This window comes from Tachypleus tridentatus, chromosome 12 (genome assembly GCF_004210375.1).
Source record: "Tachypleus tridentatus isolate NWPU-2018 chromosome 12, ASM421037v1, whole genome shotgun sequence".
Taxonomy (NCBI): Eukaryota; Metazoa; Arthropoda; class Merostomata; order Xiphosura; family Limulidae; genus Tachypleus; species Tachypleus tridentatus.
In genome coordinates this window covers 19077567-19104372 of record NC_134836.1, presented here as the reverse complement: position 1 = coordinate 19104372, position 26806 = coordinate 19077567, and the positions used below count along the sequence as shown (strand labels likewise).

Below are 26806 nucleotides of genomic sequence, written 5' to 3'. Positions count from 1 at the left end.
ACGTTACCATTCAGTAACCAAGGCTACTGGTGACCGAATCTATTATTACTCAGTACACAAGTACCTAAGTTTATCATTCAGTAATTATGGTGACTAAATTAAATATAGGAATATACAATGCATAAGTAACTACGGTTACCATTCAGTAACCTAGGCTATTTGATAACTACAATACGTTAAATTACATATGAACACTTTACAGACGAATGTTTATTGAATTGCTGATGAACGAGAAACCGAGTCGAAACAACTTATCTGTTTCTCATATTTGTGCAGATACAGATCTCGGATTACTTTACGGTAATAAAGCAAATCTCTAATCCAGAGACAAATAACGGAAATTTAGAATGTGCTTATTTGCTTAAAATTTCGACAGTCATTTTTCCGATTACGTTTCAACAAATTTATCTTTTGAACAATTTCTTTGTTTTGAATTTCGCGCAAAGCTGCACGAGGCCTATAAGATTAGAGAGAAGACAGCTAGTCACCACCACCCATCGCCGACTCTTGGGCTACTCTTTTACCAACGAATAGTGGAATTAATCGTCACATTATAACGCCCACACAACTGAAAGGGCGAGCATATGTGGTGTGACGGGATTAGATCCTGTGATCCTCTGATTACGAGTCGAGCGCCCTAACCACTTGGCCATGAACATTTTCTTTAAATTAAATGTGTCTTTTATTCGAGTATTGGAAACTGAAATTACTTACAAAACATCCTAAATATTCAAGTTAACATTCAGATATTTTCTACGGGTATTAAAGATGAAATCAGACCTCGTCAAAACATATCCGTCGGGGTGTGTGCTGTTCCGTAGGTAGTGCACTGGATTGGTCCATGACCGGATAATGTCAGATTATATAAGTGCAACGATTTTTAGTCGAATTACAAAATTTGTATCAGTTTAGAATTATAGCATTTTAAGTCACAAATATTTATGTCAGGTAACAGTTACAAAATGTTTTACATCATCAGTCACAACATTTCAAATCGTAAAAATTTATTCAGATCACAATTAAAATATTTTAAGTCACAAGGTTGTATGTTAAGTTATAAGTACAGCATTTTTGGTCACAAAATTTTCGTCAAGTTATATATTGTAAGTCCAGTTGCAAGGTTTTATACCATGTTCGAAGCGTATGACATTAAGTCACAGATATTTAAACAGGGTTACTCGTACAATGTTTTGTGTTATAAGTACCTTGTTTAAATCGAGTCAAAAATAATATTTTAACTGAAATACGAAACATGATTGTATATTACGAGTATCATATAAAAAAGAAAGGCCAATTATGTAACAACAACGAAAAACACACTAAGATGCGATTTCAAAATTAACACTACACGTCGTTGAAATGGCAAGAATCCACGCTGCCCGTTGCAGAAGTGTAAAATAAAGGGATACATTCATCTTTTTTTAGATGTTTAGTTCCTGAATGTGTGATTTCCCACTGGGATTTCTCTTGAACGTGAGAGCAAATCTTTATTACAGTTAAAAGTTAATGGTTGGGAAATATATAATATTAAATTTACTGTTAACAATTCACGAAAATTACATGTGATGTTATGTCTAAGATCTCTCGCATTTAACACATTTATATGATGTGATTATTAAAGAAAACCAACCTACAATTATTCTGAAATTAACTTAGACTTACGAGTAACCCCTGACGGGTTGTAACCACATAATCTTTCTCCGGCTAATTCGACATAATCTTTAGTACATCCGTCGCTTGCCTCCAAATCCAACACGTTGAAAAGGAACGTCACGGAACACCACCTAGAGGAATTCCGACGGACTGTGTACAGACAGTCTAAGTTAGGACCATAGTTGTTGGGAAATGAAGTACTTTTGATGACCGTCAGCTGACTCTGTGTGGTTATATAGCAGTCGGACATCAGAGTGTCGTCTTGGTAGATTAAAGTTGTCAGTTGGTCATTGAATTCATTGTCTAGAGCAGAGACATTCGTTAAGGTTTCTGCTGGTTCATCAACAGGATAAGTATTATCCACAGCGGAATCGGTTCCGTCTTCAATCGGCATGAGTATTGGATCTGAACCGTTACCGATTCCGGTGTCTATATTTTGCCCCTCAGTGGCGTTGATAATGTAAAAATATCCGCCGGACCAGGTTAGGAAGAGGAATGCAAGCCACAAAACTTGTCTAAACATCGTTACTGATGATTCCAGAAATGAAAATTTCTTCCCGATTATTAAATGGTCGTTACGATCGACTTCACGAGCCAGCAGCACAAGCTATCTGACTCGCGCTCTTTCCCGCGCGGTCTCTGTTGTAGCAAATGTCGTCAACAGCTATCGATTGAAGAACGTGGCCAAGTAAGCGCAAGCCAAGCCAAGTACAGGAATTTTCTACTTAAAGTATCTGCTCAGTTCGAAAAGAATCACACGATCGCTAGTGGTAAGGCAATATAGTACCCAGGAGTTGTTTACTTCGGTGACTCTCTTTTTATACTGTTTCCAATCCCATAATACCTTCGGGCCAAGGAAGTAAAGGCCAGTGAACGTGAAAAAAGCTGAAACGCGCTTTTCATGCAAACACAACACTGACAAATACGTTTTTTCACAACCTGTTCAGATTAGGAGAAAAATACACATACACCCACTCACCCACACACACACACACACACATATATATATATATATATATTCGTTTAAATTTTTTTTTTGTCAAACCATCCACGTATAAAGTTCCAAGTAATGAGTAATTAAGATTACTAGATACAAATATTAGTAGCTCAAACAATGTTTCTCCTGATGCAACTGTTCAGTAGTCGGATGTTATTTTTCATAACAGTACCGCATGGAAGAATGTTATACTTTTGTTTGTTTTGAAGTTCGCGCAATGCTACACGAGAGCTACCTGCGTTAGCCGTCGCTAATTTAGCAGTGAAATACTAAAGGGAAGGTAACTAGCCATCACCACTTTTTATCAACGAATAGTGGAATTGACCTTTCCCTTAAAACACCCCCACGGCTGAAAGGGCGAGCATATTTGGTGGAGCGGGGATTCGAACCTGCGACTATCAGATTACGAGTCGAGCGCTCTAACAATCTACAAAACATTAATATAATAGGAATTTGTTAAACACAAAATATTAATATGAGGTAATTATAAAAATAGAACAAAAACACTAGCTTCTCTTCACGACTTTGTGGTGTGGAATCGTTTAAGAAAAATATGTTGAGTGATTTACCGATGAAAAAACTTTGATGCCTTCTGGGTGAGCAGACGTTTTATGGACTTATAACAATAAAATCTTGGGTTTGATACCCTACAGTGTACAGTGTGTATATACTCAGTTATGTAACTTTATGCCAAACAACAACAACGGTCATGCTTGTAGCGACATAATTTTAAAATATTGATACTTTTCTAACAAAGGAAGCGTTTTAATGCATTGTTACGATCCTAGCAACGGGAGAACTTCAACAAAACCGGTACTTGTCTAATAGCGGAGGTCCCAGGGGCACAGCAGTATGTCTGCAGATTCACACCGCTAGAAATTGGGTTTTGATACCCGTGCGGGGCAGAGCACAGATAGCCCACAAACATTCTACAATGGCACCTTACTGCTAATGAAAGAGTTTGCTAACCCCACTACGTATCCAGCAAAGAAATATTTTAAGAATAATACCAACAAAATAATGCAAATACTACAATACAAATATTGTAATTTATATTGGCGAATGAATTTTCTATAGGCTTAGTTGGAAATCCCATTTCTTCCAATATTAACTTTATTTTGCTTTTGGTATTATTTATTTGTTTGTAATTAAGCGCAAAGCTGCACAATGAGCCATCTGTACTCTGTCTACCAGGGATACTGAAACCCAGTTTCTAACGTTGTAAGACAAACCTCTGTGCCATTGGTGGTGGCGGTGGGGGGCAAGTAGTTGCTTGGAGTTAAGCATAAACCTATTCAGTGAGCTATCTGTGCTTTGCCAGAAACCCGGTTTATAGAGTTCTAAGTTCGCTGTGCCACTGGGGGTGCATTTTGACATAAACAAACGAGCAACTCAAAATGTAAGATAATTAAACCATTACTGTATCATAGTTTAACTTCATCATAATACTTAACTTGTAAAGCGATATCTTTCATTGCAAGGTCATTTAAAAATAGCTTGATAATATGACGTTTCGAAAGTATAGCGCGAAACAACCACACTATAAAAAACGCAAAGTGAACAACATTTTCCGATGACGTTTCTTACACTGTAAATAAAAGAAAAAAGACATTTTGGTCGTAACTGGTAAACGATAACGATTAAAATACCAAGCTTTTGTTGTAAACACCAGATGTCATTATCATTTGTAGATTAAGAGACTACGTCCATTATACCAGGAGATTTGCCTCTATATGGAAAATGGGGTAAGCCTAGCCTAGAGGGTAGCGTGACGGATAGGGGATCTTAGGGTCCGAAGTTCGCGTTCGGTTACCAATCGTTCGTAATCCGAAGGTCGTGGGTTCGAGTCCCCATCACACCAAACATGCTAGCCCTTTCAGCCGTGGGGCGTTATAATGTGACGGTCAATCCCACTATTCGTTGGTAAAAGAGTAGCCCAAGAGTTGGCGGTGGTTGGTGGTGACTAGCTGCCTTTTCTCCAGTTTTACACTGTTAAATTAGGGACAACTAGCGCAGATAGCCCTCGAGTAGCTTTGCGCGAAATTCAAAACAAACAAACAAACATACAGATCATAATCGTCTATTATTTTATTTAATTTTTTTTATCCACATCATTACAGTCTTGATATATTTTCCAGAAAAGCAGTATAGTATTTCTTCTAATTCTGTTTGATATAGTTATGTATTTATCAGTCATTAAAATACTTAAATAACACCATGTAGCAAAATTTTTACTTTTTCTTGTTCCTGGGCAAAAAGTGTTATTTCCCAATTGCTTATGCCTAAAGTAAATAGAAAATACTTATTTTTTTTATTCTTCAAACTTTGCTTTGGTGACATGGGTAATGAAATTTTCAAATGTACTCATTTTCCAGAACATTCCACAGATTTTGGTCTAACAAAGTGGAATGCCGAGCTTTTGACATCTAGGCTCGAGGAGTGGGATTTGTTAGATGAAAGTGTGCGAGTCGCAAGTCAGAGGAAACGTAACTATATTTTTCAAGCTTCTTCACTCGTCAAGATGGGCTCTGCTTCTGCCACAATGTATCCGGTCTGTGCGAGACAACTGGAATTGCCTGTAACCCGAACAAGTGGCACCTTTTCACTGATAGTTCATCCAGCATCCTCAAAGCTGCTCTGCTCCATAACGGGAATAAGTATCTGTCTCTTACCTTGGCTCATTCGATGCACCTCAAAGAGGAATACAACAGCGTCAAGACCTTGCTAGAAACCTCGAAGTATGATGAATATGGCTGGGAGGTTATCGGAGACTTCAAGATGATGGCATTCCTGATGGGTCTACAAGGAGGCTTTACCACGTTTCCCTGTTATGTTTGTCTTTGGGACAGCAGGGACACCGCAGCGCACTATAACAGGAAGCACCGGCCACAACGGATCGAGTTCTCTGTGGGGAGGCACAATGTCAAGTGTTAACCACTAGCGGACCTCTAGAAGGTGTTGTTCTCACCATTGCACATAAAATTGGGTCTTATAAAACAATTTGTCACAGCTCTTGATAAGGAGTCTGCAGTCTTCAAGTACCTTTTGAGGCAAAGGTCAAAGCTTGAGTCTTCGTTGGACCACAAATAAAGAAGATCCTGGAGTGCACAGAATTCCCCAAGAAGCTCAGTAGGAAGGAAAAAAGCTTAGGGTGAAGAACTACGGCAAAATGGGCTGCAGGATGACCCTGAAAGTCCATCTTGACGCTCATCTTGATAAATTCAATGAGAACATGGGAGTATACTCAGAGGAGAAAGGCGAGTGCTTCCACTAAGATATACTGGACTTTAAACGCCGCTACCAAGGAGCGTATAACGAAAACATGATAGGAGACTATATTTGGGGGCTGATACTGAAAGTGATTTACATTACAGTCGCAAATCTCGAAAAACTACTCACTTCTAGACATTTTTGTATAACTTTAATATAAATACATGTAAATCTTGATTCATATGTTGTTTTATTCAGACCTTATGTAAATGAAAATGTGCAACTTTGCCTGTTTTTACATAGAAAATAGGTTAATTTCTAAATTTCATTATCCAGGTCACAAAAGCAAAGTTTGAAGGGAATAATGGCCATTTTCTGTACTTTTACAACAAAAGCAATTAAGAAATAGTACATATTATCCAGGAACAAAATTTATGTTACATAGTGCAATGGAACTCGGTGGTTGAGTGGTACGTTTGAGAGCTTAAAGCGCAAAAATCGCGTTTCGATACCCAAGGTGGGCAGAGCACAGATATCCCATCAGCAAACTTAAATAACGGGCAAAAACTGATGACGATATTTACTAAATCAGATTCGTGCGAATATAAGTATAATATTCTAATCAGTAAGTTAACTTCAATGTGTTCTTCACAAACTCGACTCATAATCTGAGGGTCTCGGGTTCGAATCCCCGTCAAATCAAACATGATTGCCCTTTCAGTCGAGGGGCGTTATAAAGTGACGGTCATTCCCACTACTGGTTGGTAAAATAGTATCCCAAGAGTTAGCGATGGGTGGTGAAAACTAGCTGCCTTTCCTCTAGTTTTACACTGCTAAATTAGAGACGGCTAACGCAGATAGCCCTCGTGTAACTTTGTACGAAATTCAAAACAAACCAAACTCTTCACTTGTAAACTCGCTCGAAGGATCAGCTCTAAATTTAAGGACAAATATAGCGGTTCGATCCTCCATAGTAAACTGAGTGTATATAGCCCATTGTGTTTCACTCATTTTCAGTTAGCATAATACATTATAAATAATTATTTTAATTAATATAAAAATAAAACTTCATAAACATTTATGTAACTCTTACAGCGGAATAAAATAAATGTTAACAGTGATATCTGGTACAGTTTTAACGTAAGATCAAGGCACTTACTTTAAATTAAACACACACTTTATAAATTTATAGTTAAACTGGAATAAATATGTTAAGAAAGCCTAACGCTTCAGGTTGTTAAAATTATCTATTATAATAATACTACGAAAGGATTCATGGCTTGTGACCCGTTATCGCAAAACTTCTTTCTACGTTTTCTAGCCTCGGTGCACTATAAGAGTTACAGCCAAATACTACTCTTTCGATCATAGACAAATATCCAAAGAGTTGGCTGTGAGTACTGTTGGTTAGCTGCTTTCCCAAATTTTGATCTGCGTGAAAGACTAGAGGAAAGGCAGTTTAGTCAACAGCATAACTATAAATTCTTAGGCTACTCTTGCCTGACTGAATAATGGGAGTTGACTGTCACACTTATGACGCATCGTTTAAGACGATGTTAAAAAATCTGAAAAAAATTGTTGATTTTGGACAAGACTTTATGTGTAAAGTATAAAAGTAAGTACTTCGAGAACGGCCAAACCACCATTTAACTTTTTAGATATATTGAAGTCCATAACAGAGTGAGAAATTGTTGTTAAATGGTTATATTAAGGATAACAAAACACGAATCCGCCTTATAACAACCATTAGCTAATTAATATCATTGATTAGAATTGTGATTGCCATGCATATCAATTCATATTTTTATAACGTGCTGCAAGAGATTTTTACTGTTTTAATATTAACAGAGGATTAAACAAAGTTAACTAGTAACTTTTATGACACCTTTGTTTCTGATTAATCATTGAAAGCCAGCAAGATTTTAAAATGATTAAATAATGAAATATGTTGTGCATTTAAGCAGAGAAACGTGTTATTATGTTTTATTGAACATTACCGATGTTTGAGTTTTCAGTCGTTTGTAATTGTAAAGCAGAGAAGTTAAGTACTGTGAATACAAAGATTGCTAACTTATTTAAACTTCTCTCCCATAAAAGGTAAGACAAGGTAAAACGTTATATGTAACCCAATCATTCCCTGTGCAGTAACTAATAAATAAAATACACGTTCGTTGTTATACCAAAGTGTTAAACAAAGAATATAGATCCAGTGCCAGCAGTCTGGTTTCCTGTTTGCTCGCGAGTCTTCCTGGTTATTGAAAAATAAACGAATGCTATTACATATGTAAAAACGGCTATTTTGGGTTGAGAACATTTTTTATGTAGAGGAACGAACAACGTTTCGACCTTCTTCGGTCATCGTCAGGTTCGTCATCACTGAAACGGATGCTATTATTGTACTGTACAGTACTCAATCAAACACGCCTTGAATACCATTGAACGACCGGTGTAACGCAACAAGCAATGTTTCAGTAAATTTTTCGTGAATCGTATGGTCGTGATTTGACAATACTTTTAACCTTCATATTACTGATTTCTATACATATTGTTCACTAGCTATGGAGCTCATATACACTGCTGGCCAAAATCTTAAGGCCAATGAACATAAAGAAAAATATGCATTTTGCGTTGTTAGACTGAACCACTTATTTGAGAAGAGTTTCGAAAGATGAAAATAAGAAAAGGGAAAATAAAAATAATAAATCTTTTTTAGCATTTAATAGGGAACATGTGAACACTATGAATGTGCCTAAATACTAGCTGGTCAAAAGTTTAAGACCATACTGAAACGAAGCGTTAATCGGTAAACACGTAATGAAATTTAGTCATTTGTGTTCAAGCATTAGCTTTGTCAACATCTCCAACTGACATTTCGTGTGTTACATTGGATAAAAACATGGCAAAAGCTAAAAAGTTGACGGAGTTTGAACGTGGCAGAATTGTCGAGCTGCAAAAGCAAGGTCCCTCTCAACGTGCCATCGCTGGTGAGATTGGGCGTAGTAAAACTGTTGTTGCAAATTTCTTAAAAGATCCTGAGGGATACGGAACGAGAATTTCAAGTGGTCGGCCCAAGAAAATTTGCCGGCGTTGAGCAGGAGAATTCGACGGGTTGTCCGGCAAGAAACCAGCCGATCGTCAAACCAGATCGAGGCCCTTACGGACGCAGAATGCAGCTCAAGAACAATAAGACGCCATCTACGAGAGAAAGGCTTTAAGAACCGTAAACGTCTTCAAAGGCCACGCCTCCTTCCACACCACGAAACAGCTCGGTTTAACTTTGCTACGAAGCACCAAACATGGGACGTAGATAAGTGGAAGAAGGATTTGTTCTCTGATGAGAAAAAAAAATTAATCTGGCTGGTCCAGATGACTTACCGGAGACATTTTATACAGTGGATGAGGTTCCATCATGATCTGGGGTGCTTTCTCCTTCCATGGAACAATGTAGCTTCAGGTTATACAGGGGCGTCAAACAGCAGCTGGGTACAATGGCATGTTGGAGAGAACATTGACTGAAGGCCTTATTGACTGAAGGCCCTCGCATGTGTGGAAATGACTGGATCTTTCAGCAGAACAATGCTGCAATCCATAATGCCCATAGGACAAAGGACTTCTTCATGACGAATAATATCATTGTTTTGGACCATCCAGCGTGTTCGACCGAACTGAACCCCATTGAAAATGTTAGGGGGTGGATGGCAGTAGAAATGGACGTCAATTCCAAACAGTGCATGATCTTCGTGAAGCCATCTTCACCACTTGCAATAACATTCCAGCCAGCCTTCTGCAAACGCTTATATCGACCATGCCAAAGCGAATGTTTGCATTATACGCAATGACGGCCGTGCAACTCACTACTGAGACCTCTTCTTGGGTATTTTCTACCCTGTCTAGGAATTGTTTTTGGTATGGTCATAATCTTTTGACCAGCTAGTATTTAGGCTAATTTCATAGTATTCACATCTTCCCTATTAAATGCTAAAAAAGTTTTTTATTTTTATTTTCCCTTTTCTTATTTTCATCTTTCGAAGCTCTATTCAAATAAGTGGTTGAGTCTAACAACGCAAAATGCATATTTTTTTCTTTATGTTTATCTCGCCTTAAGATTTTGGCCAGCAAAGAATATGTATCGTATTTAGTCATTTTTAGGGTGCTTTGTTTTGTCCTATTTCAGCACTTAACGTAATTAACTGACCACAAAATTGGCTGGGATTTCTTATTTTAATAAATGTTATTGAACATGTGACAATGATCAAAAGGCATATTGAGGTTGCATCTCAGGAAATAAATTTCTGATCCTCAATGTATGTAATAGAGAAACCTGATTGTTTGGGTTTTTGTTTATATATGGTTAATGCATAGCTACACAATAAACTATTGGGTTGAGGAATAATTCGTGAGCGTTTTTCCAAGTTAACAAAATATATTCATAAATGAAACGCTTTCGCAAAATATTTCATGTCATTTGGTAGATAATTTTTTGCTCTAATAGATGGTGTGTTTGATTTTCATATGTCTTTAATTTTTTGCTTTCATTTTCAGCTCATTAAATGGAATGTCAAGTGGACAAAATCGAGCATTTTCGACACCATCTGCTTTTCGCATTTAATTTCTTGCAATTTCGTTTAAAACAATGCATACTATATACCTAGGTATTACATGAAATAAAGTATCATAATAAATGTTTTGGGTGTAATGTGTTCATGCATTGAAGTATTGTATAGTCTTGCATGTAATGCTTGAATGAAATTATTTAAAAACGCTCACGAATTATTCCTCAACCTAATATATACACTGAGCCTACCGCAGGTAGGTACCTGGAGAAAACTCCAGGTTTTCTCGTGTATCAGCCCTCAAGCTTTCTACAGGGAGAGAAACAACGCATACTTGGGGATATTATCTGCGAATGTACACGTAATAAGCGTTGTTATTAATAATGTATTGTTTCACGTAATACATGAAATTGCATATAACATGTCAAAGATTATGTCTTATGTGCTCAAACATAAGCTGTAAAGTATTTATCGTCTTGTTTGTTAGTTAAGTGCAAAGCTATCCAATGGGCTATCTGTACCTTTCTCATCAGTATTTATCTATACCAGGTTTTAGCGGTATAAACTGTAAGATTTACGGCTGAACCATTGGAGAGAAGGGGGGTAGGGCACTATTGTGAATAAATCAATTTATATAGAATCTAACTGAATGTATTTAAAAGAACAGATTTTACTATTTTCAAATATAATTTCCTCACAGAAGTTATTTCTGAAGTACGTACGTTGAAGTTTATGTTCCCCTTATCTCCCTACCTTGAATACTATCCTCTTCTGAAACATCCTGTGTCCGAGGACCTTGTTGAATAAGGCAAATGGAGGAAGGACTTTTGTATTCGTTTCAGAATGTTGACTTTAATAGTTATCAGTTGTAATTTCAGTTAATTTTGGCCTGGAAAAGTACGTCCTACAATGATCTAAACAAGTTCACTTTTTGAACCAGCTAGATATTTGATTAACTCTTTTTAAGTTTTCAGTTATTTTTGTCCGGCTTGGAAAATCCTAAAGATGCTTTAACTCGCAAGGGATAAGACAAAGATACGTTTCCAGGAAAATTTAAATATACTTATGTTAATTTAGGAAAGGATTAAATTAAACTTTGTCTGCTAGGTAAGGAACTAGTAATCCCAAATAAAGAATTACTTTGTCTACAATATTTTGAAGTACAAAATTTAATTTTTCATTTAAGAAAAGCTTATATTGCAAATATGTTATTTTTTACACTTGTGTAGTTTATCACACTCTCTTTTTTATTTAATACATGCCTTTCTAACCGTCAGTAACGTAATGTTTAATTCAAGTCTTTTATTTTTGTCAAAGCGAGACTTATAGTGCCAGTAAAACGCTAATGATTTTAAATGTAATCAACCATTTTGGTATGAAAGAGTACATAAAAATATACATTAAATAAGTTCTAATGTAACTGTTTAGTCAAAAATAATATTGTTTTTAATTTTACATTTACAAATGTTTGGTAAAATATATACGAATTTAAATACATCTTTGAAATTTTTCAACTCATTAGAAAAATATTAAGTTGGTAATGTTATTAGATAACTTTGTTTGGTTAATCGCCAGAACATTTTATGTTTCTAAGATCGACTCCCACTAGAGTTGTATATTTACTTTATTTATTAAGAGACTGACACGTTGTAGAATAAAGATATATCACTGGTAGAACAAATATTAATTATTTAAAATAGAAGTATGTATTTCTTTTTACCCGTGTCTTTAAATTTAGGTCCCCTATAATTGTTTGTAGAATTTATTATTGAATTTGGAACATAAAAACTTTCCGTTCAATTTCACTATCATTCTTTTTCATGATGCTTTTTAGATTTCCCATATTTGAAATGGTATACGTACTTTGACAGAACTGCATTAAAATGTTATTTAAAGAATAATCATTCGAGCAGCGTATCTAAGTTCTTTTAAAAACCGATTGTTTAAAATTACACTTTTTTACAGCTTTTATAGCTGCAACAAATATAATCTCGCCTTGTATAAAAATGCAACGCGACGCTGTGATACTGAAGATTATCTATTAAAATACGGTAAAACATCTACATCGTAATCAGCTTTATACGAATGAAATAGCATTGGAGAAGCCCAAGTTTTACGCCAGCATCTATGACTACGAAAACGGTCTGACATATACGAGTGATGTATGTTACAAGTACCCAGTCATTCGAAAAGTCTTTTTCTGCAGTCCGCTCGTATGTCAGAACTACAGAGCTCTTAATATGTATGCATCACTTTGAGTAGTATATATACTTTGTAATGCCGTGATACTTCAAATAATTATATAATTTCTAAAATACTGTTTCTCTACACAGCTCTGTCAGAAACACAGTGCTCTAAATATATATGAATCATTTTGAAAAGTCTATATAATATGTAATACGGCGATACTTCATATAATTATTTCCCAAAAATATTGTTTCTCTACATAGCTCTGTAGTCAGACACAGTGTTTTAATATTTATGTATCACTTTCAAAAGTCTAAATAATTTGTAATACAGCGATATTTCATACAATTATTTTCCAAAAATATTGTTTCTCTACACAAGCCAACACTGCATACGGAAGTATTTTATTATTTTAATCTTTATGGCTCTTTTATGAAGTCTGTGAAAACCAATACGGGATATTTCACAAAATTTCAAACATCGACGCTGTAATAAAGAAGCATAATACGTAAATTTGTATTGTTTACGTTGCATACTATATGATCTTTCAATTATACTTAGTAGGTTTATTGGCAAATAATAAACGCTGAGACAGTGTATGGATGTCGTAAAAATTATTTTTTTTACAGTTTCAGTTTTTAGCTGATTTTCTTAGGTTAGTTTTAATAACAGTAAATATGAGCCTCTTTAACAGGAAAAGGTCAAAGAGAAGAAAGAAAGCACATCGCTTTGTTCAGAGAAATCCGAGGGATGCAGTGAGGTCCTCAACAGCTCACTTACTGTTTAAACAAGCTGTGTAGTCTTGTATCAACTCCAGTGCACTTCACGTGTTTATTAATGCTTCGCGAATTCAGGTGTCGGAGAAATCCGCCAAGTTAAAATGCCGAACTTAATATCCAGTCAAAAGGATGTAATCCGTGGTGATGTCATGCGTAGCATGTCCTTCTCTTTCGCTTTTATTGACAACTGGAACAAGAAAGAAAGAGAAAAAAGGGCCGGTTAAGAAAGTCTGCAGACTTGTCTTGTTCTATCGTCTTAACGTCGTGTCGTAATTACATTAGTTCATAAGCTGCTTCTTCATTTCAACAAACGCGTGAGGGGAAGAGCAAAATAATTTATTACAGAAAACCAAGTTGTGCTAGGTGTAACGCATTTGTTAAAGGTATGAGGTTTTTTTACTGTTATTTTTAAAATAAAGCCTTAAACATTCAAAATGACTGAAAAGCATCAACATTAATGCAAAGATGAATTATAAGAAAAAATAATGTTATATTTTGCAAACCATATGTATTATATTTATGTATTTAGGACTATTGATACTATAATTAGAAAAGTAGTAAGACAGACAAAGAGAGAAAATTGTAGAATTACAACGACACCAGTTTTTACAAGTATGACACACACAAAACAATTATCTATAGCCAAGAAATAACAACAAAAAACGCACCCTTTGTTACATTATTATAGATAGGTGACCCTTATGTCCAAATTACGCAGTACAGATATGTAAATTTTATATACGCGTATGTGAAATGAACAGATCGTAATGATGTTTTTAGATGTTTAATGCACTGATTAAACAGTTTTCATCAGCTGAAACCATTTTCACTTCCAAAATCTAAAATTAACTCAACTACTATTAAAATTGTTTGAATCCAAACCTGTCATGATTCTGAATTTATGTAGACAAGTGCCTGTTAAACGCCCCCCGCTAGTACAGCGGTCAGTCGACGGACTAACAACGCTAAAATCAGGGGTTCGATTCTCCTCGGTGGGCTCAGCAGATAACCCGATGTGGCTTTGCTATAAGAAAAACACACACACACCTGTTAAACAGTCTAACGCCAAAAGAAATTAACTCTCTAGTGTCCTTTACGTGACGCCGTTCAGAAGCTAAAAACAGTATTCTAAGCCTGTGAATGCGCCAGTAGATACAAGGTAAACGTGAGATGATAATTAACAATTTTTAGTCTATTCTTTCTAGCTGCGCCTTTCCTCTCAATATCCTGTTTTATATTTTTTATTTCTTTATGTTCACATTTCTTTAACGAAAGCCAGCTATTTTATTCAAAGTTAGACCTGTTCTAAATGAAGATCTAAGATTCCAATTTCGAGAAACTTCTACGCCATAAATTTTGTTTTCGTGAAACAAATGAACACTTTCTATTTTAGTAACCAGAAAAAGAAGGTTTCATTATACGTACATACATTGTATTCATAAATTACGGTTTTAATTACTTTAGTGACGGCACTGCTCTGCTTGTAATATACTATAACATATCCTCTTTCTTTATTTACAAATAATCTACTTTGAGGTCAATCTTACTTAGGAAATGAATGTTCATTGTATTATTGAAAATATACTGAAACAATCCACGTTAGAAAGCTCGTATTCTGAATAAAGTGCTGTCTTTCGAGATGTCTTTCCATCATGCTCTTTAATGTCAAAGAAAAATGTTGTTTCCATAGTAGTGTGAGAAATTATAACACAAAACACTGAAATATGGCGGTCCCGATGTTCATTCTTTAAAGCAATATTTTCACAATAACATTGGGACAGCACACAAGAAACGGAGCTTTCTAATTCAAAAACATCAAAAAAAATTTGCGTAAAAGCTTCGCAAGTAAATAGATGCGTTTAACATTAAAGGTATTTATCCAATGATATACGCCCAATCGTCCCACGAGAACAAAATATTTCAGGGAACACATTAAGTTTTATCTGTTTGGAATTGATCGTTATTGGTAGAATATCACCCATCAGCTTTCGTTTAGAATTGTGAAGTTTAAAATTTATAAAATGCACACGGAAAGGCATGCATTAAAATGTCCGTTTGTTATTAAACACGTCTAATAATAAGCGAATGGTAAACGCTATCTTACGTCAGTTACAGTAATGTCACGTGCAGTGTTTAAAATTCCAGAATTTCTTACGCTACTCCAAGTCGGTTGATGCATTTAACAAGAACGACTTGCACACACTAACAGAGTGGCCGTAGTTACATGTACGACAGGTTTGACATTTATATATTTGGCTCACGGAAAATTCCTGGCTATTCGACATTGCAATACCGTCAGGATAGACCTATATGGTAGAAAAGGTATGTGACTAGTGTTTCTGAATTGAAATATTCATAGAACAAAATTGTTAAATGATGTAAAATCCAAGAAAGAAACCTACAAAAGTTTACACGGAAGCGGAAACTCGTGTATCTGTAAAGCGTTTAGGACAATAGACTTAGAAACGATGCCTCAACAATTCGATTCGCAAAGAGAAGTGTTTGTTTACAAACAGAACAATAAGAGTCGGAAAGCCATTGTAATGAAGGTAGGCATGTCTTCTGGTAACTTCAACAATATGAAAAACGGATTTGAAATTGAATGAACGCTAACGAGATAAAATTTACCAATATTCAATCATACCTCAGTGTCTTCGATTGTTTTCATGAAAAAAGAAGGCCGAAGAAACTTCAATTGTACCAATTTTGTTTCATGCACCTATCGAGTCCAACGATGATAAATACAGGTCCAATAAAGTTTTGTGTCTTTGGACCGCTTAAACATGTCGTTAGAAGCGGACGTCAACATACAATATAGTGTGTGTGTCTTTCTCTTATAGCAAAGACATATCGAGCTATCTGATGAATCCATCGCGGGGAAGCGAACTGCTGATTTTAGCTTTATAAATCCGTAGACTTACCGCTGTACCAGCGGGGTACAAGTGTTAAGGCAATGTTATTAAATGAAAATATGATCGTTTGTTTGTTTTTTGAATTTCGCGCAAAGATACACGAGGGTTATCTACACTAAACGTCCCTAATTTTGCAGTGTAAGACTAAAGGAAATCAGTTAGTCATCATCACTCACCGTCAACTCTTGGGTTACTCTTTTACCAACGAATAGTGGGATTGACCGAAACATTATAACGCCGCATGGCTGAAAGGGCGAACATGTTTAGTGTAACGGGGATTCGAATCTGCGACCCTCGGATTACGAGTCGAATGCCTTAATCACCTGGCCATGCCGGGTCAAAGATGATCATACACTCGCTATTTAACTTAAATGTCTTAGGTTTTTCTGTCTTTTTTTTTTTTTACTGAATCAAAAATCAAGGCGAATGCAGAATGTACAACCATGATGAAAAACTATCTCACATTTATTTCTTTTACCCAATTATTTTGAGTTCTGGTCAAGGGGAAAATAACTTTAAAAATGTTTATAATAAAAACACGAAATCTGTCGTACGAAGCCAGTCATTTAGCCAATGGAAACCAACTTGAAGAAAACATTTTACGACCGATTCCACGTAATATTTTATTACAAAAATGGCTGATAAAATGGAACTCAGCCACAACAAAATTAAAAAACTAAAACTGGAAAAATCGGTTTTGCAGTCCCAAATGGCAGATAGTGACACATGATTCTTTTCCTAAACTAGAAGTAATAGTCTTTATAAACACTGTATTTCACCAACTGTGTTCGTTGCTGTGTGTATAACTTAGTTTCCGATCTGTATAGGTAGCTTGCTTTGATAAAAAGTTAGCATTAATTTAAAATATATTGCTTTGACAATCGCAGGAGCCTTCAAAAAACCCAGAACAGAAGAACTGTTTGGAAGGTGTTTTTGTGGGCTTTTGGCAATAGATGCTTGGATTTGGTTTAGTGTTTATCTGTCACTCTCTTATTGATTTTATAGAAAAAAATTATTTTTAATGATTAGAAACATGTATGTACTCTATGGCTAAGAAATACTGTCCATTCTGGCTACTAGCCAACTTCTAGTAGTATTTAACTCCACTAGGAGCTAAATGGAATAGATGAAATATATCAACCTAGTTTTTTTGTAAGATAATAAGTCATCAAGGGGAGTAGTGGGGAGTCCCCTCCACATGCTTCTTTCTTGTTTATTTGTTCGTTCATACACTTTTATAAAAAATAATTCAGGACATTTAGCTTCAGTACACTCATTCTTTGTCAGTTCTTGGTTCACGCTTTTTATATTAACAACTGGGAGTTATGTTTTGTTTTGATGAGAAACAACCAAAACGTAGACATCAATTGAGACTAACAAATACTTCATAAAAACAATGCCCACTTTATATAAGGATCTCTTTAACGTCTTTCTCTTCAGTTTTTATGGGAAGGGTAATCACACTTGATAAGAGTAATCTGTATATATTAATGCAGTGACGTGTCGTCGCTGATAGTAGTGTGGTAAATTACTCACTACTGTATTTAGCTCAACGCGGATTACCGATCATGTGGCAACTAGGCTTAAAACTAAACAGAATTTCACAGCTCTTTTCAAAGAAGGATGTTGATGCACTGGGATTACTAAACTATGTTATTGCAGTGACATGTTGCCGAGGATGCGAATATGGTGCCACAGGCGACACTTTGGACATCAGTATATTTGACTCTCGTATTTCCGACAATTTAACAATTAGGCTTAATGCTAGAGGAATATTTCACAGCTTTTTTTCAAAGAATGATACTGATACATTGTAGTGACATATCGCCGCTGATGTGAGCATGGTGATACGGGCAACACTTTAGATACCATTATATTTGACTCATTTCGAATTTCTTGAAGTTTAACAGCTAGGCTTAAGGCTAGAGGAATATTTCACAGCTCTTTTGTTTTTAATTTCGCGCAAAGATACACGAGGGCTACCTGCGCTAGCTATCCATAATTTAATAGTGTAAGTTCCTTAATCACTTGGCCATGCTGGGCCCTTTAATGACCTCAATGTATCAATATCATTCTTAGAAAAGAGCTGTGGGCCCAGCATGGCCAGGTGGGTTAAGGCGTTCGACTTGTAATATGAAGGTTGTGAGTTCGAATCCCGATCGCACCAAACATGCTCGCCATTTCAGCCGTGGGGGCATTATAACGTTACGGTCAATCCCACTATTCGTTGGTAAAAGAGTAGTCCAAAAGTTGGCGGTGGGTGGAAGTGACTAGCTGCCTTTTCTCTAGTTTTAACCTGCTAAATTAGGTACGGCTAGTGCAGATAGTCCTTGTGTAGCTATGCGCGAAATTAAAAAACAAACAAACAAAACAAACGAGGTCGTTAAACTATATTATTGTAGTGACATGTCGCCGTCGATGTGAGCATGGTGCTACAGGCAACACTCTAGATACCATTATATTTGATTTATTTCGAATTTCCTGCAGTGTAACAGCTAGGCTTATGACTAAATGAATTTTGAACAACTCTTACCAAAGAAGGCTACTGGTAATCTGATACACTGAGATTGCTAAACAATGTCCATGAGACTAAGCTTTATAGGCAGGAAGGAAATCATTTCAAGTGTAGCACAGGACATGGAATATCCTGTTTATAAAAATAGAATGAGCTCTCGGTACACAATTATCAGTTAGCTGTTAATAATACACCATAACCGTTATTTTTGTACGTCTTGCCTTCACAGCTGTTTGAAACGTACACCATTGGTTTCACAACATAGTGTCACTCTTCAACTTCCACACATTATTGAAGGCTTACTGATGTCCAAGCCAATTATTGTAACGAAAGAAAGAGGTTGTTTGTTTGTTTGGCGTTTATTGGCGCAAAGCAACTAGACTATCTGCGCCATACAACCAGTTAAAAATAGAAATAAAAGTTTGTTTGTTTGTTTTGGATTTCGCCCAAAGCTACACGAGGGCTGTGTGCTAGCTGTCCCTAATTTAGTAGTGTAAGACTAGAGGGAAGGTAAGGCAGCTAGTCATCACCACCTACCGCCAACTCTTTGGATATTCTTTTACCAACGAACAGTGGGATTAACCGTTAAATTATAACGTTTGGTGTGACGAGAATTCGAATCCGCGACCCTCGGATAACGAGTCGAGTGCTTTAACCACCTTGCCATGCCGGGTCAAAAATAAAAGTAAAATTATTAAGATTCGTATAATGGGATCATGTTAAAATAAAACATAGACCAAATTATGAATTAAAAACTTAAACAGAGCTAAAAATGCCAATGGTTTTCAGAAATTTAAAAACATAATTGAGGTGGACAGTGCCACCATCGTTAATTACACTGCCCAACGTCAAGAGTGAACCCATGGCAAAAATATGTCAAATCTAGTGCCGCTGTTCATGGTTGTAACGACAGCACGACAATAAAATGTGGGCTATTGTGACTTCAGTGTCACACAGGTCACACATTGGCGCAGCAGTTCCAGATAAAAAAAACGATGCATTACAAACCAGTGACCAATGCGTATCGGAGCTAGGACAACTTCCTACTTTCGATCCTTATGAAAGCAAGATGACCAAAGTCTGATAGAAGATTTTATCTGAAAAAGCTTGCTATCACGTTGCTCATTTCAATTCAACTGCCAACTGAGTCGAGCCTTGAACACAGGACATCAAACAAGATGAGTACTAACATCCTCTCTAAAATCTTACAGAGACAGCTCGTCAAAGCTATCGAATGGTAGTTTGAAGGAATTTTGGGATCCTTCCCAGGATTAGAAAAATGGAAAATAATAGCACGATGCCAAGCATCAAAAAAAGGGTTTTACTGCCAGATTCAGTTAAAAACAACCAGAATAATAGCAAGAGAGGCAGGAGAGAGATGGTGCAGTATTTCATAGTGGATATCATCAGGTCCAACTGATGTACTGTCAGACCAATGAAGAGCAATTTTAAGTTCCTCCAGTGTAAGGGAGCGATTATAGTAATAAAGATGATCACTACGAAAGGAAACAGGTGTTGGTTCTGTCCGAGCTTTGATGGCTAAGAAGATGGGGAATGAGGCAGAAGTGCTAGATGAACAAGATGATGCTCTTGGCATCAGTAACTTCCTCAGAGGGCAAGATCGAAAGGGAGCAGAAGTTTACTACCCACTGGCCTTCCGAATCTTGTCCCATATGACTTTGGAACTCGTAGTAAAAGAAATGCTAGTTGTGAACTTAATCCAAGATTCCCTCTGGCTTTGACATCTTATCTGCCTGCCGAGCATGTGAACGGGTTCGCTGGAAAGCGATGTGGTTTAAAAGTGTGGAATATCTATGAAAGGTATTCTAGGCCCATTTTTGAGCCTTTCATACTATGTGGCAGGCAAGATTACACCATGAACGAGGACGCTATGGAAAATGTGCGAAGTTTTAGGAATAGATTGAGCAGCTGCTTGTACAATACAGACGGTTACTGCTGCCACACAGTCGTTTATCGATAGTTTATAGACGACGGCAGGATCAAGTTCAGAGAGAGCAGTGAATGAGGGCCAGTTGGCCTGTTCCAGCTTCCACCATAGCACACTGGTCGGGTGGCATCGACCACGGCCAGTCTTCCTCATTATGATAGGAAAATGATCATTGCTCCATGGATCACTGTCAAACCCCAAGAGAAATGACAGAAAAGTAAAGGGAAGCAGTAAAAGACTAACTAGGTGCATGAAAATAGGTATAAGTACCAATATTGAAAAGAGAAAGGTTATGATCCGAGAGCATAAACTCTACAGAACGACCCCTCTCATCAATATCAGCACCAATCCAGACCAGAGAGGATTATGTCCATTAAAGTCTCCAAGGATTAAAAAGGGAGATGATAACTGTTCAATGAGAGGGTAAAGGTCTGACTGATCATAAGTCTCCTCAGGAGACAGGTTAAAAGAACAAATAGTGATGATATGACCCAAGGAAACACGGATGGGTACACCCTCTAAGTCTGTATTGAGTGGCAAAGATAGGGTGGGCACATGCTGATCAACCAGCAGTGTCGCCCCTCCATGCACCCGTCCATCACACAATCTGTTATTTCTATACAAAGAAAACTGCCGAAGGGTGACTGTATCGGTAGGTTTGAGGAATGTTTCCTGTAAGGAAAGACACACAGAATGGTAAGAATCAATCAATACTTTGATGTCATCTAAATTAGAACGGGAACCTCGACAGTTCTACTATATTAAAGTGGTCATTTTTACTCATGTGAAGGAGAATTGAAAGGAGAGCCCTTTTGTTTACGACCACGTCGCTTCTCTTTATTAGAAGATCTATCGACCTTCATGGGTCCTTCCATGAGTTGAGTGGGTAGGTTTCTGTTGGTAGATGAAGATTCCAGTGACTGAGGTCGTAAACAAAATAAACGTTCTGCATCTCTGGGTCAAAGAAGATGTAATATCAAAAACTGGAGCCAAAAGCAGTGGATCCAGGGAGTCACTGGAAGAAATGGGGATAGAGATAAGTGTTGATGTTGGAGGGCAAATGATTCTTCACATGAATTAAAAATAACTCTTTCGGAGATATAGATCTGTCTGAACACCCACTTTAACAGTGGAACTGAGTGCAGCAGCATACACCCGAGATTGAGTGGTGGTCAGTAGCTTTCGAGCCTTGGGTAAGAAATGTTGTGAACCGTCTTCAAACGCCGTATTTCTCTTTCCTCCACCCACCTCGGGCAAGAACAAAAATAAGAAAGGTGAGAGCCACTACAATTAGCAAAATGAGGGTTCATCTTGAACTCGTAGACATTAAGGTCCTTGTCACTGCAATGAGCGCACGTCAAAGAACCACGACATGATGTCTGCGAGTGACCGAACAGCTGACATTGGAAACATCTGGGAGGGCTCAGAATATATGGCTACACATTGCAATTTAGTAACTTGCCCTGATGGTATCAGGTAGAGGTGGTGATGTAAACGTCAAAATTAAGACATTAGTAAACATCATAATTCCATCTTTGCGAGTGAAGATAGATACGCCTCACTGCAGAAACTCTTTGGGTATAGAAACCAGCAATGATCTCTGACTCAGGGATTTTCTTCAAATACCTCTCAACAATAACTCCTTATGAGGAATTCAAAGTAGCATGGGCAGTAACTCCGATGGGTATATCCCCAATGACCTTCGAATGCAAAAGGAGTTCACTCTGTTTTGGAGTGGATGTTTCCACCAAGATGTCCCCAGAACGTAGCTTTTTGACTGATTTAAGAGAGCCAGCAATTCCGTCTAGTCCCTTTTGAATGAAAAGAAGAAGACATCTGCCATAATGATTTGTCTGATGAAAAATGTAATATCAGAAAATGAGGTATAGGTGTTGCAAAAGCTGAAGATATCTGTTCAGAATATTCAAGACGTGGTCATTTACTTATGGTCTGTTTTTTTGTTTTTTGTTGGGGATCCATAATAAAGAATATTTCGGTGCCCAATGACCCCACCCACGATGAAACCATACGAGGGGACGCACTGCAATGCCAAACAAGGACACTGTAGCAACGCCTGAGTTTTGTAAACACTATACCCAAACAACAGTATCAGACACAATGTCTACAACTCCCGTTGAGTACGTCCAACACTGATACTTGATTGACCCTAGCCCAAATGGACCAGCAGATTGACCATGGGGGTACCCAAAGGCCGCCCGTCTACAGGAATTCAAGGGCAAAGTGATTTGTTAGGGTTGGACCCCTTAACCACCAGGATCCTTTTTTCCCCTTCACGGGTCACCACAAACGGCAAACACGTGGGTGGATGTTTAGATTCCAGAGGAGGTAAACTGAAAGTAAAGAACCTTCTCTGGGACGTCCCCTCACCACGTACAGAAATTCACACCGAGGGGAAGAACTCTCAAACAGTAAGTGAAGCGCAAAGACACTGAATTTAAGAACATCCTGGTGGTGGTGGTAAAATTCGATTTTTGAATTACTCTTTGTGATGACTTGATTTTTTCGCAATGTATGCACATAGCTGTAACATATTTAATTTAATGTACCACTTTCTTAGAGAACGATGCATAATTTAGTGATTAGCGTATGCGGGCTGTAAATCCGAGGTTGTCTAGTTGGAGTGTCGTTGCTGGAAAAACGCGATACGCAATTTGGGGCCATAGATACGTTATGAGAGTGCCAGTTAAATCTTAATAAACGAAGAGAAAAGATAGGACCAAGAGTTGGCTGTAGTTGCTCTCAACTAGCTGCGTTTTATTTAGTCTATCAGTTACAAATTATAAATGACGCGCAGATAACACATATGTAACTTGATGCGAACATTCCAGAAATAAATACGAATATGTATTTGAACGTAGTACAAGTACCTATTTTGTACCTACTCTCCTGTTGTGTAACTCTGGTTTTACATCAGTTGGTGGTATATTTCAAAATATTTTTACACTTTTAAAAATATAGTATAAATAACCTCATCAGCAAAAAAAAAAAAAAAAAAAAATCCAGCTACAATTGCGTTTGTTTCTTTTTGCTGTTGAGCATAAAACTACACAATGGGCTGTCCGTACTTTGCACATCACTGGTAACGAAACTCGATTGTTAGCGTTTAAGCCTATTAACCACTAAGCTATTGGTGGTGAGGTTAGACCTATTAAAACGTATTTCGTAATTCATATCAGTTTATTAAAAAAGTTATTTGTATCATATGTTGATCTAATATGTACATCACAGTTGGAAAAACGGGATTCTAACGACCAGTCGTTTCGAAAATAAAGGTTTCTAATGGTAATCACATCGTTATAATGAGGTATATAGAACAACCTCCTGCCACTTAACGTATAAATTGGTATCCCTTCTTGCGGTCAATATACATTTCAGAGTAAAATGATCCTTAAGAATGACGTTCTTCTTCACCTTGAAATGCAGCTTATCTTCAAAATAGATAAAAGTTTGTTGTTTTTTTAAGTGTTTAAACTGGTATTTCTACGCCCAGGAAATTTGATGTATGTTTTGAATAGTCAAGTCAATAATGTTTTATGAGGAACTAACTTTTCATTTCTTTCGCTAACCTAATCTGACTGTCGACGAAAAGTTTATAGGCTGAATTCGCAGGCAGATACAAGTATTCTGCCAGGTTCGTCCAACAAAAGTACTTGGAATTGGGTCCCTTTATGTTTCAGTGGTGAGGGTGAATATTTATAAGGATAAAATTCTAGAGTTTTGTTACTACACTTTAACAAAAACAAGCAAAAATAAAATATCAACCTTATTTGCACGTGTGCTAAACGGCCAGGTCAAAGATTTCTAGGGTTCAGATATAGCCCTCCCTAACCTGACCAAAGAGAAAAAGTGGCACAGCGGCATCCCTGCGGACTTATATCGCTTGAAATCAGGTTTCGATATCCGAAGTGGACACAACACAGATAACTCATTGTGTAGTTTTGTGCTTAATTACAAACAATCAACAAGTCAATCAAAGAGGAGGTAGGTAATTAGAAGATCTCGCCAATACTATGATTTTATGTGGCTCTTTTTGCTGAATAACTACCACTGTTACAAACATCCACAATTGAAAATACGAAATCTGTTCATTACCATTATCTCTGAACCCCTCGATCTGCACCTCGACACGCCCATACGAAATCTGTTTATTACCATTATCTCTTGAACCCCTCGATCTGCACCTCGTCACGCCCATACGAAATCTGTTCATTACCATTATCTCTGAACCCCTCGATCTGCACCTCGACACGCCCATACGAAATCTGTTCATTACCATTATCTCTTGAACCCCTCGATCTGCACCTCGACACGCCCATACGAAATCTGTTCATTACCATTATCTCTTGAACCCCTCGATCTGCACCTCGACACGCCCATACGAAATCTGTTCATTACCATTATCTCTTGAACCCCTCGATCTGCACCTCGACACGCCCATACGAAATCTGTTCATTACCATTATCTCTTGAACCCCTCGATCTGCACCTCGACACGCCCAACCAAACTATTTACTGATCTAAAAACACAAAGTTTCTTGTGAGAAATGTTTTAAGTTGTATGCTGACATAGATTATATCTAGGTCACAGCACTGATGACTTATATTGTTAAGTTGTATACTGGCATAGATTATATTTAGTGCACAGAACTGATTACTTCGTTTCAGTCATCGGAAGTAAATTTTGAAATAGAGTAGAAAAATAACAAATAAAACTCGAATAAAGTTAGGAATTACGTGTTATTTAAAATAGACAATCAAATGAAAAATACGAGATAGCCGACCTCTAGTGATATGCAATGTAGTCTCGTTGCCAAGGAGTATTTGAGATAAATAAATACTATTATGCGAGTCGGAATATATATTAGCATACACGTCTGGGTTGCAATGTACTAAAAGTTTCGAATATCTTATTACCAGTTTATTAGTTTCCACCTTTAATGTATGTCTACTGAAAGATATATAATACAGAATATTTAACGTAACTCTTAAAAGTGTCCACGATGCTTAAAGAATGGACAAGTGTAGCTCACATATAAACAGGCTACTTATATTTTTCAGAAATTCTTGTGAAGCTACACTCCAGAAGAACCGTCCCTAATTTCTATTGATTGGTTAGAGTCAAAGTACGTACTCAACAACGTCTATTGGCAACTCTCGAGTCATTCTGGCTTGAAAGAATAATAATATTTGATCCTTAATGTTATAGGTCATCCATGGTCTGAAATTGCAGAATATGTCTTTGTGTCAATAGGATAAAAATATAATATATATATATACACATATATAATTAGTGATAAGAGATAAATAGGTACAGACGTATAGTCTTCATGGTACCATATTTAAGTCCAAAACATAAAACAATGACATGGAATTGTGGTTACAGTATCACATTTTTAATTGCGATACAATAATCTGGACCAGATCAATGTATTATATTTATAGCTACAAAAAAAGACTTGCAAATTAGCTTAAGATGTAACATTGACAATTTCAATATAGACCCAAAAATGCTTACAGTATCATATTTGTAGTTGCAATATTGACCAGTAAACGTGCTTACAATAAAACAGTTGCAGTTAGAATATTGGCTAGAAAACGTGTTTACAGTATTACACTTGTAGCTACAACACTTAACAGTGTACATACTTACAATATTACAATTGCAATTATAATATTAACCAGTAAACATACTTACTGTATCACATCTGAAGCCATAGTAATGACTAGAAAACGTGCTTAAAGCATCAAGGCACACTGTAGTGTGTGTTGTGCGGTTAAAACAACTTAATGCAGAATACACTATGGACTATTAGCATAACAGTTTAGCTGTAGTAATACAAACTGTCACACATATTTTCAGTGCATGAGCTCTAATAGGCGCTTATTTCCCACACCAAGTATTAAGGCAATCCATTAAGAAATATCTGAGATAATCTGAAATTTTGATTTTTTCCTTTTTCTTCTTCGCATCGAAAGTACAGAAATTTTATTTGATAGAAAACATACCTAACCTTCATAAATCTTTTCAAATT

At 36.8% G+C, this 26806-nt stretch overlaps 2 protein-coding genes and 1 long non-coding RNA gene across 3 annotated transcripts in view; 1 reads left to right on the top strand and 2 right to left on the bottom strand.

The window, feature by feature from the left end:
• The window catches only part of LOC143235069 (embryonic protein UVS.2-like), a 45034-nt gene extending 42606 nt beyond the window's left edge, over positions 1-2428 (bottom strand). The window contains exon 1 of the mRNA XM_076472844.1: positions 1663-2428. Coding sequence (XP_076328959.1) covers positions 1663-2176 — 514 coding nt within the window. The 5' untranslated portion in view covers positions 2177-2428. The remainder of the gene's footprint in view (positions 1-1662) is intronic.
• Positions 1-26806, top strand: part of LOC143235071 (uncharacterized) — a 110080-nt gene that overhangs the window by 42889 nt on the left and 40385 nt on the right. The window lies entirely within an intron of this gene.
• The window catches only part of LOC143235067 (transmembrane protein 117-like), a 154933-nt gene continuing 141332 nt past the window's right edge, over positions 13206-26806 (bottom strand). Inside the window, exon 8 of the mRNA XM_076472843.1 lies at positions 13206-13566. Within this exon, the coding sequence (XP_076328958.1) occupies positions 13490-13566 (77 nt within the window). The 3' untranslated portion in view covers positions 13206-13489. The remainder of the gene's footprint in view (positions 13567-26806) is intronic.